At 40.2% G+C, this 18,600-nt stretch overlaps 1 protein-coding gene across 1 annotated transcript in view; it reads right to left on the bottom strand.

Moving 5' to 3' along the window:
* Positions 1-18,600, bottom strand: part of PSMD1 (proteasome 26S subunit, non-ATPase 1) — a 71,244-nt gene that overhangs the window by 14,667 nt on the left and 37,977 nt on the right. The window contains exons 17-18 of the mRNA XM_082767025.1: positions 11,284-11,398; positions 8,180-8,296 (exon numbers count right to left, since the gene is read on the bottom strand). Coding sequence (XP_082623151.1) covers positions 8,180-8,296; positions 11,284-11,398 — 232 coding nt within the window. The remainder of the gene's footprint in view (positions 1-8,179; positions 8,297-11,283; positions 11,399-18,600) is intronic.

Genomic DNA, 18,600 nt, shown 5'->3' with positions numbered 1-18,600 from the left:
AGCCTGACGATCTCTGGAGTATCAGCAGAATAACAGACCAACTGATGACTTTGTGGCGACAACTACTATATGTTCTTAGGTGCGTGACACTGCACTTTATTAAATTTCCTCCAATTCCTACTGCTGAAAACCTCAAACCTATTCTGTTTTTCCTCTAGAATAGTTCTGCTGTATTGATAATGCTCCTACGGTGCGTCATCAGGTTTTGCTACCGCACTCGTACCTTTTAAGTCAAAGTCATTAATGAAAATAATTAATAATGTAACAGCTTATGCCACGGTACATTTACCACAATGTTTTAAGTGCACATTAATAAGGTAAATTGCTAAACCTTTGGTTACATTATCGTCATTGCTTCCAACAGCTTCATCTTTCACTGATTCACTAAGAGTTGTAAAGATAGAAGAGTATCACATCCAGAAATACCTAAGGCTCTATCAAAAATTAATAGCTTATCTTTCAGTGCATACAGGGGAGCAACAATACGGTTCAAGTGGTTTTTATAGCTGAAGAAGCTGACCAGAAAATCCCAATCTGCAATGCAGTCAAAAGCTGAGAAGCTGCATCCAATCCACTGAATGTCTGGAGGAAACTTCTGTGCCTCTTCCCTAAATTCATTTTCCTTCAGGTATCTGTGGAAAATGTTGTTTTCATACTATGCCTTTGCTTGATACACTCAAAAGCTAAGGAGGTCTTTTCAAAAAGTCTCCTTACAAGAAGTCTTCAACAAGCTTCTCCCCACTATCAGCCCATTTTATCACTGGACCCAAGTCCTCTTCCTATTGCTACAGCCAGACAAGAGGACAAACTTCTACCTCGAGTTGCCAGACAGCCACCAGATATTGAAAGGTTCCCTTCTGGCTGCTAACCCTGCACGTGCAGAACGCCCCAAGCCTCAGAGCTGTGCTACTGCAGCCAGCTCCCACCCACCAGACAGTATCTGAGAAATTATATTAAATACCTGGGGTGGAAGAAGACAAATTGCCTCTCCCAACCCATGAGCATTGTATACCAGAGTCCCAACACCATCTGATAGGCCTACATAATTAGTAGACTTCAGATAAAGACTGCATGCTTTCTGCAAACTGGTTTTGTTTAAAAAAAACACAACAACAGGCATCAATTCACCACACCTTTTAAAACACAGAAGCCCTAAAGGAAAAGCCACATTCCAATCACTGCCCTTTCCTCTGCTCTTTCAGCAGCTAAGCCAGCTGTACTAATCGGCACCTCAACATCTTTAGCACTGATGACATCTAACCTGATGCAATCTAACCCAGTCTCTGGCTTACGTGAAGGACACGAACGCTCACATGAGTAAGCCCCGACCTGCTGAACACCAGCTGTAATAAAATTACTCGCTTCGATTCCCACAAATGGACAGCCTCACAACCACGAAGCACCACAGCAGCCGGCCACCTCAGCAAAGCTGAGCAGAACAGCAGCCCAGCATTTACGAAAACTGACAGGAAAAATGTCAGCTATTTCCCTGTCTCAGCCCAAGTCCAACAATCTGCATATTAATAGCCGTCCCCTATTTGCCAGTTCTCCTTTGCATTAAGTTCTTCATTACTAGGTGGTAAGGCCACCGAATGGAGGTGACTTAAATGTCCTTGCCTTTATAAATGCTAAGGAAAAGGAGCAATATACATTTTCAGGGCAGCTACACGTAGAGATGGGGTGGCAGGGTGATACTGCACACACAGCACAGGGTTTCTTCTCGATATACTGAAGGAACTCCACCACCGCTTCACTCTATTTATGCTTTTTCACGCTCTCCTGATTTTTATTTAGGAAAGCTTACACCGAGGTTTACACATTTAATATAAATAGTTTGTTTCTTACGCCTGACCTCTTGTACACTGGAAAAATACCTCAGTTTGTACTCACGGTGTTATCTTCCCTCAATATTCATACAGCCTCGGAAGCAGAACATGTCCTACCACCTGCTTCCTCCTGGAGCGACCTTGGTCTCCAGCAACCTGGAGCAAGGCAACCACATGCAGGCCAGCTAAACCAAGACCTTCAGTTATTATTTGGGATGGACACAGAAGCAACATGTAAAACTATTTGTCTGGTTTTGCTGAACAGTAGGATTCTAGTGCCTCTGTTTAAAGCACATCATTCCTGTAACTCTGGGCTCAGCTTCTAGGCTTGGAATATTTATTAAAAGGGATCATAGAATCATAGAATATCCTGAGTGTCACAAAGCTCTGAAAAAAAATCACTCATTCAGTGGACTGTAATCTGGAATTTACACAGTAATCAAATCTTCAGAGAACAAAACCCTAGGCAAAGCAAGAAGGCGTTCAGCAGGTCTGCTAAAGCTCATGCTGGCGTCTGAAGTCTGACAGAGAAGTACCTCAGAGTGCAGGGCAGAAACACCTCACTTGGCAAACACGAGCCAGTGCTAGCAGCAGAAGTCATTCACTTCCTTCCCCTAGTCACAGCTGGCAGTCTCTGAGCATCCTTTCCCTACCACGGCTTCCACTGCTCCTACTCACATAAATGAATCCAGAGCAGATGAACAAAACATGCTGGTACCAGCCCCAGCAGAAACCCACCAGCCATGGTGCTGGGACACCACGCAGAGCAGCGAGCTAACCAGGACACCTATGACTGCAAGAGACCAAGTGACAGAAACCTGGCTGCCAGACCTGAGGGGATCAATTGCCACGTCTCCAGGTGATGTGGACAGGTTACAGTAGGGAATCAGTGGACAGCAGGCTGTCAGGAACAAATGTTGAACAGCTAGAGTAAGAAATAGTCCTTACACCCTCTATTTATTAAATACAAAATACAGAGTGCCACAGTAAGAGTTCTGCTTTCAGATATATTTTGTGTAGCTGTGGATTGTGAGCTGGGGACCACTGCCAATCCTGCAAAACATGTTAAGATAGCGTGCTCCATTCAAAGTTTTACTTTAGCATTAGCAGAAGCACAAATGCTCTATGAAAGGGTAGGAGACTACCCAGCCTGGCCTTAGGCACCAGGCAAACCTAGATCAAAAAACTGACTCAACACTCAAACACGTATTACCGGCCTACATGTTTTCCAGGCTGTTCCTATACAGCAAATGCTTCACAGCAATGGACATTTTGAACTAGATCAGCTCCCAGCTGCAAAACATTCCTTGAAAGGGTTGGGAAAAGCCTGCTTTGGCAGATCTAGCAGCAGCAGTTCAGGAAAGTACCGTCCTCACACGGCCACTGCTCCATCCCTCTAGAGAAAGAAAAACAGATTCAGACAAAAACGCAGTTCTACCTTTGCTGCTGTGGCAGCCACCTCCTACAGAATGGATCGAGACGTCAACAGCTTCCAAAGCTGTTGAAACAAAACCTGTCAGAGTTTGTCTAGTAGAGAGCCCTTTAATCTGCTCTTGTTTTTCCTTCAAATCATGGCAATGAGCACATCCCAAATTACCAAATAGGTTTGTTTAATAATATGCTGTGAAACCCACAAGCTCTGTTTCCCCCCTCAAAATCTTCAAGCACTTTTCCAAATGCTATGAAGTTATCAAGCAATTGATTTGGGCAACATCCAGGGGAAACACTAAAACACGGGCAGTGACTCATTTCATCTTTCCTAACAATCCACACACACCACTCTGATAATTAATGCTGGCCTCAACTGCATGCCGCTGATTTCAAAGGAAGCCAAATGTGCAACCTTGGAAACACAGAGGAAAACACAGGCTTTAAGACATGAGAATGGTACAGCACCATTTCCTACCACAAGCCCGAGGGGCTCGTATTATTTATCATTTAATAGGCTGTTTACCACTTCTCCCTCTACCAGTCACCGTCATGTATGCGAAGCCTAGGAAATCGTCAAGAATACGGCCTCTGTTCATTAACAGCCACAGGAAATGGTGACAGTCAACATGTGATGCTTATTGCAAATGCAAAATTCTTAAAAATAAGATTATTTAGGAATCTGTTTTTAATAAAAACAAGATTCCAAGTGCTTGTGTGCTTTTTCTCTCCATCTTCAAAAGTCAAAGCTGTTCTACCTACGATTGCTCTCTTCAAAGCATGTAAGAGCACACAGCATACAGAAACATCTAACAGTAACAGGCTTATGTGAAGGAAAGTTAAGGTGCTACTAGAACACTGCAAAAAAAATATTCTTGCATCCTAGCAAGATCTGGCATTTCATTTAAAATAAGATAAAAAGAACTCTCAGGTCCTGGCTTCCTCACATATTAACGATAACAGGCCGTGATGGAAGGAGAAGGGAAGAAAACCTTTGAACTTGCTTATTATCTTCTCAGTCTGTGAAGATGACTACCCTAACGCAAAAAGAGCAAAAGTAAATTCAATTCAAGATGTTAAGACATGTAGCATGCCTTGCTGGTCACAAAGACTTAACGAAGTTGCCATTGATTTCTGTTACAGTGATCTCATCATATCCATAATTTAGGATTCCATTTCACAAAATCAACTTGTTGTTCTGTATCCTCCACTAATATGGCTCTTAAATGTATCAGCAGAGGTCAGGAAAAACCACGCTGGCTGGTCACAGAGGAGTCTGAGTTGGAACATCAAAGAGACCAAGTCAGTTTTATACAAGAGTTGCTACCCTTTTTAGCACTTAAGCAACTTGTAAGTTCTAGGGACCTCCATCCTTCATTTATGAAATACACCGCTTACTTCAGCTGTCTGCTTAAACCGAGTGAGCACAAAGACCAATACAAAGAAAAGAGGAAAGCAAAAGTTATTCAAAGATACACACCTACATTCTCTCACAACAAAAGTAATTTATTTTAAATCAAAATACTCTGATTATTAAATCTCTACTTATCACTGGCATTTCAGCATTGCAACACTCAGCTTTCAAAACGAGTATTTTTTTGAAAATCTGAAGTTGTCTTTTTCCAATATTTGTAATTATTATTTATTTTTACAGAACACTTTTCTCTTAAGTCTCCTTTCCAGTCCTAAGGCAGGACTGCTGGTGTTTGGAGAACCACTAACACCTCTGCACTAGATTCTCAGGGAATGGGGTGGGGGAAATCGAGGCAATTAATTCCACGAGCAGGTATGGCAGCTTATTTGCTGTGCTTTACGTGAACAAAATTAAGAGCAAAGCCTGTTACTAGAACAGCTTGAGAAACATGTCACTGTCATTCCCCACGCCTCAGATTGCAATGTTAAAGGAAGGATGGAAAGAAAAAAAATGATTAAAACAGAATTTATGTAAGATCTCCTGGAAAGAAGGATAAAGCAGGCAACTACTCTATTTGCTACTCTCTTCATACCAAGTTATCATAGAGCTTAAAGTCCATCTAACTCAAAGCACACAGCTCACTAGAAGTCTACGAAAGCACAAAAAGCAGAAAACACGAAACTGAGAAGCAATGACAGGAAGCTTGCCAGACTATATGCCACAATCTTTATAAAATCACTCTCTTGCATGCAAAGCATCTCAAAATATTTATCAGCAGTGAGACAATGATATGAAGTGTGTTTAAATGTAAAATTTCGCTTCTCAGTAACCCCTAAAGACAACAAACACAGCTTGTGGGACATAAAATCCACCATGCTCATCTTACTAGCTGCTTATCTAGCAGCACAAATACATACATCAGGTTATATGCTTGGTATACAACACATCACCCTGTGATTTAGGGGTCTAATTGGATCAAAATGTCACTGTAATCCAAAAATGTCTCGTTATCTGAACTCCACCCTTTCACATGAGAATATTTTTTCTTTAGACTGGCAGAGAGCCCCAAAAATGTTTCCCATGGAAATGGGAATAATAAATAACTCAGCTGTCAGTCTATTCCTCACAATATTCCTTTTACTTCTGAGCAAGAAGCTATGATAGCTACTGCTAACTTCTGGAGAACCTTCTTCCTTCAAAAGAAGAGAAATTGATATATTCTGTGTTGAGATCAAATATTCTCAGATTATTTCAAGGTTTCCTTATTTATAATCGCTAGGGTTTTTGGTTTGTGTTTTTAATATCGGTAGCAATTATATGACTGGGTAATGAATTGCTTTCTGTATCTATATTGTGTAACACTGCTCAAATTATAGCTTACAAACATGGCCTTAGCATAAAGCTTTTTCAGTAACAATCCCCATTTTTAAACAAGTCCCCGAACCCCAGACTGAACACCTCATCCTGTATTTGCTAGCCAAATTTGCAACCCCTTTAGGAAACCTACTTATTACATGTACCTCTCAAGTCAAGGTTAGCAGGACTCTTCGGGGGAAGAGATCTGGCTTGTTACACACCTAAAACAATCTGTATTTTTACTAGCCATTTCTTCTGTCTGCACTTTTCTTTAGGATACAGACTCTCACCAATCATCTCATGAGAACTGAAAACTCAATAGACAGACTCAGCAAGTAATCCATAACAGTCTTGGATGTCTGACTTGTTCAGACCAGCTCACAATATGATTAGGGTGTTTCACAAACTAAAATGAATTTATTCTTAATGTCTTTTCACAGAAGAAAGTATCATCTTTATTCATTTCAGGTGTCAAACAGAGGCACAGGGGAGCTATACAATTTGCCCAATATTAGAGAGGAGTGCAGAAGAATGATTAAGCCTGATCTGAGAGAATTGGGGTCGTTTAGTCTGGGGAAGAGGCTGAGAGGAGACTTAACTGCTTTTTACAACTACCTGAAAGGAGGCTGCAGCAAGGATGGTGTTGGTCTCCTCTCAGATGACAAGTGACAGAACGTGAGGAAATAGCCTCTGTTTTTTTTCAGGGGAGGTTTAGATTAGATATCAGGAAGAATTTCTTCAAGGAAAAGATGATAAGTCATTGGAGTAGGCTACCCAGAGAAGTGGTGGAATTACCATCTCTGGAGGTATTTAAGAAAAGTGTGGATGTAGCATTTAGGGACAAGGTTTAGTGGTGGACTTGGTAGAGATGTGGGTGGTTAGATTTGATGGTATTAGAGGTGTTTTCCAAACTAAATGATTATATGATTCCTATACTCAGGGCTGGCATTCCAAGCCCTAGATTAAGGAAGAAATTGTGAAAACAAAAAACAGTCTCTTCCCGAAGAGAGAATCACTCAGCATCATGTTACACATATTTCATATCTTGTAAGATGAGGGGATCCTACAGATCTCTAGTGGTCTCCACTGTTTTATTCAGTTGAACTACAGTTCTGATAATGCAAGTAATACTAATGCTAGATTCTGCTCAGTGAAAATGGTCTGTTTTTGGTTTATAATTTAAAGGAACAAACCATCTGCTAGCAAATCTTCATGATCTGTAGCTTGGAAATACCCAAACACCTGTATCTGTAGATGTTCTTTGCCGACTTTCCCAAGTACAGCTTTCCACTGGACAAAGTCACACACAAACCCCACTTTCTCCCCATACAAATGGAGAAAAAAAGAAAAACTATCTGCTTTTATCATAGTTCAGTTTCTAAAATGACGTTGATAAAAGCAACCCCTATATGACAGATCAATAGCAAAGTACCAGCTACAACTCTGTCTCAGCACTCACCAGGGCAGATGAAATGTGAAACCTCAGAGCTTCTATTAATGTAGACTTTTAGTCTGTACAAATGTTTGCATATTATCATCTGTCATATATTCACAAAGCAATCTATTTTTAAAAGCTAAACACAGCACACGCAATTCTTTTTGCCTTCTGAGCAGAAAGACTCCATTAAAAAAAATTATTTGCTATAAAGCAACTGAGACGGATCTGACAGGAGAAATTGTTTCACCTGGAAAGCATTTGTCGAGCTACAAAAGAAACAGTTTTTTTATTGCTACCCTGTATGGTGGCCACATCAAAAATCAAGTTTAGTATCACAAGAAACAACTTTACTAAACAACGGTTCTCACATAAATCGGGAGTATAGAGGCCTCTATATATTTTAGTGGAATCCAGTCACTTTGTATCGGTACAAGATGGTTTTAGACCTTTTAAGAAAGAGTATCTATTCATGTAACAACTCAACTTGAAATGCTGTCATCTACCAAGCATGTTTCTATCAGCATGCATTGCTCCCCCATTCCGAAGTGCGTGCTCTGATCCATGCAGGAGTTTCCTGCTGTGCATTTAGATATTGCTCTGAGGCACATACCCTCCTGCCAAGACTTGCATGTAGTGCTGAGACCTAATGACTTGGCATCATGGCATCATGTTTCCCACCCAGCAAGCTGGTATGCAAGGTATGGCACTCTTTATTACCTTTGGGCAGGTAATCTCAGTCTGCTGGATCATGATAAGGGCAGATGCAATCAGAGCTCCTTGACGTACATAGTTCACAGGATCATTTGTCATTGGCTCAAGCAAATTAATCGCTTCCTAAAAAAAAAAAAAAAATCATCACAAAGTTAATACTGCTATTTTCAGTACTCCAGGATCCAGTCCTTTAATCCTAGGTTGTAAGATTGGTGCTGTCACATACATTTTTAAACATATTTTGCATGTTCTTGCTAAATAAAGCAGAAATCTATATAGCTGGGGCTTTTCATCTAAAAATTGGGAAGAAAAAAAGCAAGTGATGGATAGAACAAGATCTACCTGCAGAAGTAAGATACACTCAGCACATAAGAACTGATGACAAAGGTATGTCTTAAATCTACTCATAAATTATACTTTCTTTGCCATTCTTCCCAACATCAGCATTAACTTCATTTTCCACTTAGGAACAGATGATCCTGAGATATCAAACATCACGTCAGAGGTTACAAAACAAGCCAGTAAAGTAATCCAGGTCCCAAATTTTTGGCCTTACACTTTATTGTTAGAATCTGTAACATTCAGCAGCACATGAAAGCACTCATCTCAAACTCACATCAGCTGGGGCTGCCTATAAGCACCTACATAGTAAATCCAGGTTTTAAAAACATTTCAAAACATCTATTGCTTCTCCAAATTTACTAACTGCTCAGGTAAACACAACAGGAACATGATCCACAGTGGATCTACCAATAAGCATTCATTTCAAAGCAGACATTGAATATGAATTATGAAAAGCTATAAGCAGCATATATTGCAATGGACTCTTTAAACATACCCAGGACCAGTACATGCAATTTGCAGACTTCTCAGGCTAAATCATCTCTTTGGACACATTTTTATTCTCTATTTACAGTTCTGCCACTTCGCAAGCCATGACTTAAACATACAAATAATTGTTATAGACACTAATTCATTTCTGACCATCCAAGGTCCTCAGTGCACATTACACAAGACAACCAACCTGACCTAAACTCACTGCTGCCACAAGGAGATCCTCTCCTTCCTCAGGTTCCCTTCAGTTGTACTGATCCTCCCCTTTCCTGTGCTAGCTGCAGCCCTCATCACACCTCTCAGTGAGCTTTCCCAGATCGATAATTCAATAGAGAGCTGTTCACATTTTTTTTGTGTTGTTGTCTGGATGAGTTTTCTCTGACTTTGTGTCTGCATCAATGCACTGGGGAGCTGGACATAACACAGGGGAAGGTGGAAAGAGGGACTGAGGCTACATGTGTCAACAACAGCAAGTTGTTAGGGGGCTCAGCCAACACTCACCACCCACACTCTTCAGATTTAAGTGGAATAAACCTTAAATAGCAGTTTGTACTGCTGTGGGCTGTACAGATTAATTTGGTCTGTGACAACCCAGGGGCTGTCTAAAAGCACTCCGAAATGTCACATGAAGCAAGCTGTTAGATGCTTTTTGGAACACAACGCAACAGTTTGACACCCACCCTAAGATGATGAAAGAGCTCTTTTAATTTATTATGTGATCTTCTGATTACAGGAGTTGGACGGAATCACTTGGCACTCTCTTGCACTGAGCTTTCTCCTGTCCACACAAACTGAGGACATGAGCAAATGCAATTGAATGCATGAGTGTCCCAGCACAGACCTCTCAGTGTACTTCTCTCAGGGTGAGGCTTTCCACAAACAAGTTGTCTTTATACAAAAAAGACAACTGTCTTTTTCTAGAAGTTTTCCTATTTCTGAGGAAAACTTCTAGAATAATCCCATGCCCTCACTTTTTTCCATGTGAGCTAACTTCAAGACTACGCTTCTCTGAAAGAAGCTATCACAGGTGCCTCATTTTTTGGCTTTAATTCAACACCATATACAGAGCATCCACCAGTACAAAAAGCTTTCCAATCTCTGAAGTCGAATTTACATGTATGTGGACTTTCAAAACCTACTAATATGCTTCAGAAGATATGTCTGTATAATCAGATGATCTAGATCTTTATCACACGAAGTATCTAGAAATAAAACAGACTTTGTGCCACTAAAAGCATTTCCACTTAAATCAACTTGTCAGATGCAGCAGGTTAAAAATAATTAGCTCCTTGATTCCACCTTCCACTTGAGAATAAAGCAACCTGAATTAAAAATAGTATTTCAAGTTTGCTTTCAAGTCTGCATGCTTTGGATGCTAAAGATGGCAGGCAGCGTATGTCAGCATTCTGCACATTTCGCAACACAAGTGACATGCTGTGGAATCTCATGTGCAAGAGCCAAAGAACTAATGTTTAATACTAGCTGAGGAAGGGATGATACAGATAAATTAGAGTTTTATCAAAAACTCAGAAGCATGAAATAATATTTTCATGTGGTCAATCTACCTATCTCAAAACTGATTCGTTACCAGTACAGACTGCATACTTATGTGGATAAAGCAAGGAAGCTTATCCCAGAGTTTACTTGCTGCTTGTCCCACACTGAGCACTCACATCCTACAGAAGTGGGAATCCTTCTGCTCTAAAAGCCCACTGCCACCCACTGTGAGAGTTATCTTTTACCAATACTTATAAATGGAGAGTAAAATTTACTGGCTGTATATTATTCACTGAAAAAACGGTACATTTCATTGCACTTCACTCTATCTTCTGTGAATTATGTACCACAGAAAAGAAGAAAGGAACTAGGAGTTATGCAAAGTACTTGCTCTTTTCCCATCATTTACATCCCCCATCCTCCTCTGAAGTGATGTGTACAGAATCAGCTCCAAAGAATAATGATTTTGGAGTACTGAATATGTATTTAATATTGAGTAGCAACTGACAGTAAAAAAAACTCCAAGAAAAGTTTTAGAGATAAAATTCCAAGAATGTGGCAATAACGTATAAAAACATTCTTCTACTTTATCTGTTCTGCACAAGCAGGAAAAGAGTCTTTATGCCCAGGACAGTTAAAAAATGTAAAGAAGTACTGCTTTCCTCCAGCTGGCTAGGAGTGTGCACGTGCAAGAAATCTGATCTATGTGCATGACATTTCTGCACAAATGTTGCTGTGGAAGGAGACTGAAGAAAGAGTGGATGACTACTGGTCCTCACCTTGTTTCCAGTGCCCGCACAGCAGATACCCAAAGCCATGGCAGCTCCATAACGCACGTGGGGATTGTAGCTCTCTGACAGCAAAGAAACCACACTTGGACACTGCTCAGGAGTCCTAAAGAAAGGCAAAAGAGAATGTTATTTCTTATTATTGTTCTTTAAAATTTGGAGACTTTACTTTGCTCATATTGGAAAACTTAAATTGTCCTTCCACGCAATATGCTTGCATTTCTCAAAATATATCTGGAGGAGTGGAACAGGTGGACTCAAGAGAAGAACTGGGAAGAGAGCACAAACGAATAAACTTCCCCATCCTAGCAGATATGACACACAGTTCCCACTCTTAAGATCTTCCTTTTTAGTGTCTACTTTTTATGGAGACATTAAAAAGTTACCCAGCAGAATGACATACATATTGAGACTGAGGTCTTTCTCTCTAGAAATCACACTGTTGTGACTGACTTTCTACTCCCAGGTGTATGCTCTGTGAGACACACAGTACTAAACCTTCCATCGGCAGACACAAAACCACCTCCAGTATTCAGAAATCCTGGTGGATGGACAGCTTGGTGGATTCCAAACTGCCTTTTGCAACTACTGCTTCTTCTCACTCCTCCTCACCTCCACCTAACACTCACAGTCAGGGCTTGTGAGGGAATTTTGATAAATGTACTTCCAAACAGAGTACCAGAGATGTGTACTGTTGCCTCCTCACAATATCATTCTGTGATGTTGCTGTCTTTTAAGAGATCTGAACTTGGAGTGTATGTCCCATGCCTCACCATCTGAGATACGTCTTGTTGGCCATTACTGTAACAGAACTCCAAGCCCTCTGCTAGGAAAGATGAGAGAAAGCCCTTAATTTCCTACAGCAAGAAGCACACATCGCTAATGCAAAGAGTCTCGTAAATATCAAATATTTCTGAAGTATTCTAAAGCTCATTTGCAGGTATAAATATATACTCATTTTCCTCCTGTCTTTGTAGTTGTATTGATCACTCAATTAATTTTGATGCTCTATGAGACATTTCACAACATTGTACACTGTCTGTTTTAGCATTTCTAATGCAGCAAAGACAAAAATGTTTTTAAAATAAGCACGTTTCATACACATCTGCATTCTGAACTCACAGGCACTGCAAGCACATCCACCACAGCTCATCTTTTCAATCCACCCAATCTCATGACACCACAAACACAAGAGCAACGCAAGAATGCATTTGGCAAGTACATGCTCATGAAAGGAAAGATGGGAAACTATAAATTGCAAGAGATTAAATTACAGCCAGTTTCAAAGTGGATATCTTCCGGTTATCTACTCCATTTCACTGCCTCGCAGCCTGGACTAGCTCTGTATCTGCCACGCTTGCAATCCTAAATACAGTCTTGCAAATAATTTACTTTGACTATAAACCTATTTCAGATCAAAACGTACAAGTGAAAACTAAGGTGTTCCTGGCTCTTGGCATTCAGTTCGCAGTTTGTGATATTGGCTCTATTCTTCTCACCTTTGCCATAATGAAAGATGAAGGTGGGAGGCAGTAGCTGTGGTACACGGGAACTATAAATCATCACCTTGTATTATTAGGCATCTATCAAAGTGTTCAATCAACTCAAGACGTAGGAATGATATTACAGAGTATGCTCCAGCGTTGTTTTTATTTAAATGCATCCCTGAATCATTGAAAACAGGTAAAGGCACCTCAAAGCAATAATATATTCCTTTTGTTTCTTGTGACTGAGGACCCAAGACAAATTCATATAACCATGTACATCAATTCTGCATTGTGCAGATCAGCTCATTTCTACTCCAGCTATTATCTCTCCCCATTTCAATGCTTCTCCCAGTCTTCTCTGACAACTAGTCCTAAACTCCTGCTTACACTCCCTTCTTCTTCTGTTATCGCAGACAAGCAGCACCCACCCAAGCTCCAGCCCTGCTTCAGGCACCGCAGAAGGGACCTGAAGGCACCCACGTTTCACAGGCTACTCAACCCACCAGCAATCTATTTTTTATGAGTCTTTCCTAAAACACCAGGGGTGGGGGATACAAGAAAAAAACACCACCACACACAAGAAGAAGGGAATAGCTGGAAGCTCTGCTGCCTCTGCGGTTCAACCATGATGAACATTAAGCAAAGGAAAGCTGGGAAACAAAACAAATCTGTCCCACAGGCAAGCAGCAGAAGTGAAGACTATAAACTAAAAGGCACATTTAAAACTACCTGTCAGTCTGTTGGTCAAATAATAGCTTGAATGCTGACAACGTTTACTAAAAATGAGCTGATGTGGAGACTGGGAAGCACAAATCCTGTAATAAACGAGCGCAAGCATTCAGCTGCACGGAAGATTTCAGCTCTTGAACAAAGACTCTTAACACCTTTGTGTTTGCTTAACTTCAGCAAATGTTGAACAGGCAGATTGTGAGCCAAAGAAGAGAAAAACATCTTCTGGCAAAGATGTAATTATGCACTTTGAAGCATTAATCATAAAATTCCTGCTCAGAAAGCTGAATTTTATAGAATCATTAACTTGGATGGATTTTTGTGTCTGCAGGGTCAGAAGTTCCAGCATAGCTTTTTTTTTTTTTTTTTTTTTTTTTTTATAAAATCAAGATGAATGCACACCAATTGAATACAGAATTCCTAGTCAGATTTACATTATTTGTAGCCTTTATTGTGAATGCTTTTGTCTCATATCTACCCATAAAACAGTCAAACATTCTGACAGGTGGCCTTCTGTAAATCCACTTCGGGAGCTGAAATTACTGAAAGGACCCCACCACTTCCCTCGGTCCCACAGCCCTCTCAACCCTGCAACCTTCAAAAAGTGCTTTCCCGCTTATTAGAGAAGTAGAAGGCAGAATCACAAGCAGGTAGAGGAGTCTGAAGAGCCTTGTAAAAATGCTTATCAGAGGAACAGGACTTCAATGTACAAGAGCACTGCTGGCATTGAAGTTACAGCTGTAACATTTGTTTGCTCACTCTGTTGCTGAGATGCTTTACAAAATCTTACACCCTGTTGCCCAATATAAACCCCAAACCACACTTAGTAAAATTCATAAAACTCAAAACAATTCTGTCAAGCGATCAAAGGAAAAAACTTAAAACGCTCTCATATGCAGTTACAGCCTGCAACCCTGCTCCTGTGGCATTATTTCCAACCGGTAATCCAATTGAGGAGTATGGTTAGAAAGTGATCCTGCTCTCCTTCTACTAGCCCGAGGTTTCCAGCCCTCACTTAAGCCATGCAAACTGCAGACTTGACATTCAGCACAACCAGGAGGCAGCTCTGCTGCTGCTGCTGGAGGAAGCTTCCACTCCACCGGGACCAGACCCCATGCTGGTTCCCAAACCTACTGCACCCCTCCAGCTCCCTGCTGGACACCTCCACCACAGCGTATCAGTGGTCACACTCAGCAACTGGATACTCCTAGTGTTAGTAAGGACATCGGTTGTTACTGCAAATTAAACAGATGATAACAACGCATGAAAAAACAGAACAACATCTGGAAATCTAGTGGGGAGAAGTTTCATCTGCAGGCTCCCCTCCTCTTAAAAGTCAGAGGAAAAACTCTAAGCCTGGAGTATGTTTAATATATTGTGAGGCAACATATCATGGTCCTCTATTCTGATCTTCCCGTAACAGAAGCCAGTAATTCCATCGCACAAATTCCTACATTAAAGGCTGAGGCACATCTCTAAACTGCCCATCTTTCTAAGATATACAGCCCCATGTCTATTTTTAAACCAAATTATCTTTAATGCACCGGTTCCTTCCTTTATTCCTAATGCTGGTTTTGCTCAAGCAGTTTGCTTTTGCAATTACATTTTACTACAACAGTAAAACAACAAAAGAACTGCCTGATTATTTCCTTCATTTTCATTTGAGAATTGCTCAACTGCTCCTACGTAAGCCATCAAAACAAATGTCAATGAATCCACGCCCATATCCAAAAAACAGCATCATAATTTGCCTCACTTCATCCTTTATGTTATCAGGAAATAAAATAAGCCAAAGAAACTTCACAAGGTTTTTTTTTTTTTTTTTTTTCTATAGACTTCTACACAGTAGCTGGCTACAGATTTGTTTCCAACCGATGCCAGGATAAGTTTTATTGTTGTGATGTTTGGCCTGCAGATGAAGGACTCGCTCCAAGGTTCAGTTTGGTTTGTTTGAGAAGCCATAAACAAAACCTTAAAAAAATTAAGATGCACCACGACAGCAATGAGAGATTATCAGCAAAACATAGCAGCTAGCATTTTATTAGTTTTACTCACCAACTGGTTCCTCTCAAAACCACCACAAGAAACAAACATCCTACTTAACTGAGGATTTTGAATCTTTACTGAAATGGACAGGCGCTGCCTAACTACTGCCCAGTGACCTCAACTTTAGCCGCAGCTTTGATCTCCTTCCTAGGGATATTCATCTCCTTTATGGTTATAATTAAATGTGAATTAAACGTGAGATCTCTATATATAAGTATTATATATAAGGGCTGATAGTTAGCTTTTAATTGCCCTAGAGTTTGTGAAAACTAAAGGAAGTAGTATTTTTTTTTTGTTTGCTGTGTTTTGTTTTTTAATGTAGCTTTACTTGGAATCTGTAAGGTATCTCTACCTTGTGGCTTTTCTAAACATAAATTAGATGTGCAGATGCAGAATCAATTCTTTTCAAGATTTGCCTACAAGAGCCTTACTGGCACACTAAAAGTTAAGAAACACGGTTAGATACATTGATCGTTTAACTTTTTTTTTGTCCAAGAAGCATACACCCATACCACAAGACAAGCTAAAAGCTCTGATTGCCACATTTTGAAGCACTTAGTTTCTTAGATTACATCCCAGTTAGAATCACATTCGAACACCTTTGTGCAATTTATCCGCAATTTTATGACTTAACACATCTTGAAGGGTGGAGGATTATTGCCATTTCTATTTTAGCAATATCTGAACATGAAACCATGTTTATGTATAAAAGCTAGCATCAATAAGTAAATAAACAGAATGCTGAAAATAAGCCATCAGATTGCTCTTGCAATTGAGACTAAAAATGGAAGTGTCTGAAGCATCAGTAACATGCATTTATTTTTTAGTCTAAATATTTAAGGGCTTTACAACTAAGTGAAATATGAAATGTTAAAGAACAAATGTCAAATATATCTTTTAAGTTCCTCATTAAGTCTCGCCAGTCATATTTCACGTTATTCAAAATATTTATAAACTTTCTAAACTATTGGGCAGGAATTAATCGTTTGATACAGTACTATTTCTACACATTGCTGTTCTTGTCCAGTGACAAAAGGAAAAGCTTAATAGATATTTCATTTCATACAAGAATGAGTTAATAAGGGAGGAATGTAGATGTCTAATTGCAGTTTGCAGTCATTTCTGATGGAGAGAGATGAATAGGAAACAACACAGAAAAATGCAGAGAAAAATGCAACAAGTTGACATATTTCAGTGTACATTAAGCATTGGTGCAAATCCTCTCCTTCTCTCTTGACAGAAAGGATCCAAGCGATTCCCATGGCAGGCATTTCCTGCAGCTATCTCACGCGACACAGGCTGGTTCTCCTCAATGTCTTTCTCTGCAGTGCCTCCCAGTTGCACACCCAAGATCTGCTGATGGATGAGAACTTCCAGGAGGCCTCCCACCACCAGGAGGACCAGGCTGAGAGCTGCAGAAAGCCACAGCTTTGAACTGTAGGGTTATGCACCTCCCAAACAGCTCTGTCACCAGCAACAGCTCACGTCTAACGTAGATATTGCCCCATTACAATGCAATAGCATGGGCAATGTGAATACAGAAATAATAGCAGGGGGATCTGTGCACACTTCAAACACTCAGGTTACTGTAGACCATCTTAGCAAGGCCTAGGTTTTAATACAGGAAAGGGGCTGGGCACGGGCCTACAGAAAAGGCCTAGTGAGTAGCTAAGCTCTCTTCACTGTGTGCTTGAGATCTGTCACAGATACACAGGCATGTACGTTTCTCAGAAATTATTCAAGCCTGGGAAGGTTCAAAAAAACATCACAAAAGGCAGATAAGCTCTCACCATCTGAAACGAAACAGCACACAAAGCAAGCTTTCGTGCTGTACGAGCCGACACATAACCAAACTCTCGTCCTCTGAGAGGTCCTAAGAAAATTGTTTTCATCTGTATTAACAAATCCTTCCCCTTTCAATTAGATACGAATGCTTTCATCACACCGGTCTGCAAGCAACAGTACAGCCTTCAGGTGGTGCTTCTAAGTGCCTCCCCCCTCCCAATTTGTTTAATTTAGCCGTTTTAGCAGCTAAAGAGATGTTTTCATCATATAAATTACATTATAAAATCCAATGAGGCATTCCAGAGAAGTGGGAACGCTTGATTTTCACTTTGACGAAAACAACTCTTTAATGCAGCAACCTACAGAGATGTTTCTCAGATGTGGTTAAGATCTGTGAAGGAAATTTATAATGCAGAACTCAAGCTGACAAAATTGCATTTCTAACACTGATACTTCCCCCACATTGAAGTGATTGAAGGATAGTGCTACTGCACTGTGAAAGACAAAATATAAGAAGAAAAAAAACAACAAACCACTTTATAGATAATGCTTCAGAGCCAGCACAGGCTTACATCAGTACACAATGCTCATGATGAGCTGGTTTCTGATAGATGCATCGTCTGTTTTTAAATTCCCAGAGCTTTTAACTCTGTTCTTTAAATCTGGGGATGTGATGTGAAGATCAGCACATGCCATATACCCACAAGTAGACCACTGAAGTTAAAGGATTAATCTATCTTTTACTATACTTCAGTGGTTTTACTGTGGAACTTTTTTTTTCCCCCGCACATTCATTATTTAGACCATCCTGCCAATATTTCTGTCACCAGAAAGTGGCAATAGTTCCAGCCGCTTTTCAACACGGACAAAAATAGCTCTGATATTAATGATGAAGGAAAACAAGCTTCATCTGCACAATCAGAAGGAGTGAAAACTGGCCGTGTTTAATCCAAAAGAAAATTTAAAAGGTAAAGATTTCACTCCAGTTAAATTAATGCTAGGAGAGCCTTCAAATTTCATAAAATAGTACAGAAGCTGATTAGACAAAGTTGAGATTAAGGAAAATGGAATCTAAAAGCTTCTTAGTCCAATACAGTATTGCTCCATCCCCGTTCCTGTATCTGTATGTATTCACTCCCTTGCATGTGCTCTGTCAGTGCTGTCAGAGGTGACAATGGGGAGGTGGTCACATAAGGAAACAATTACCATAGCTGGATTCATCTTTATTTCCTAAGATAGGACTTTCTGAAGAATAAAGATG

Source organism: Aythya marila (genome assembly GCF_965140915.1).
Source record: "Aythya marila genome assembly, chromosome: 9".
NCBI lineage: Eukaryota > Metazoa > Chordata > Aves > Anseriformes > Anatidae > Aythya > Aythya marila.
This window is presented reverse-complemented; position numbering and strand designations above follow the sequence as displayed.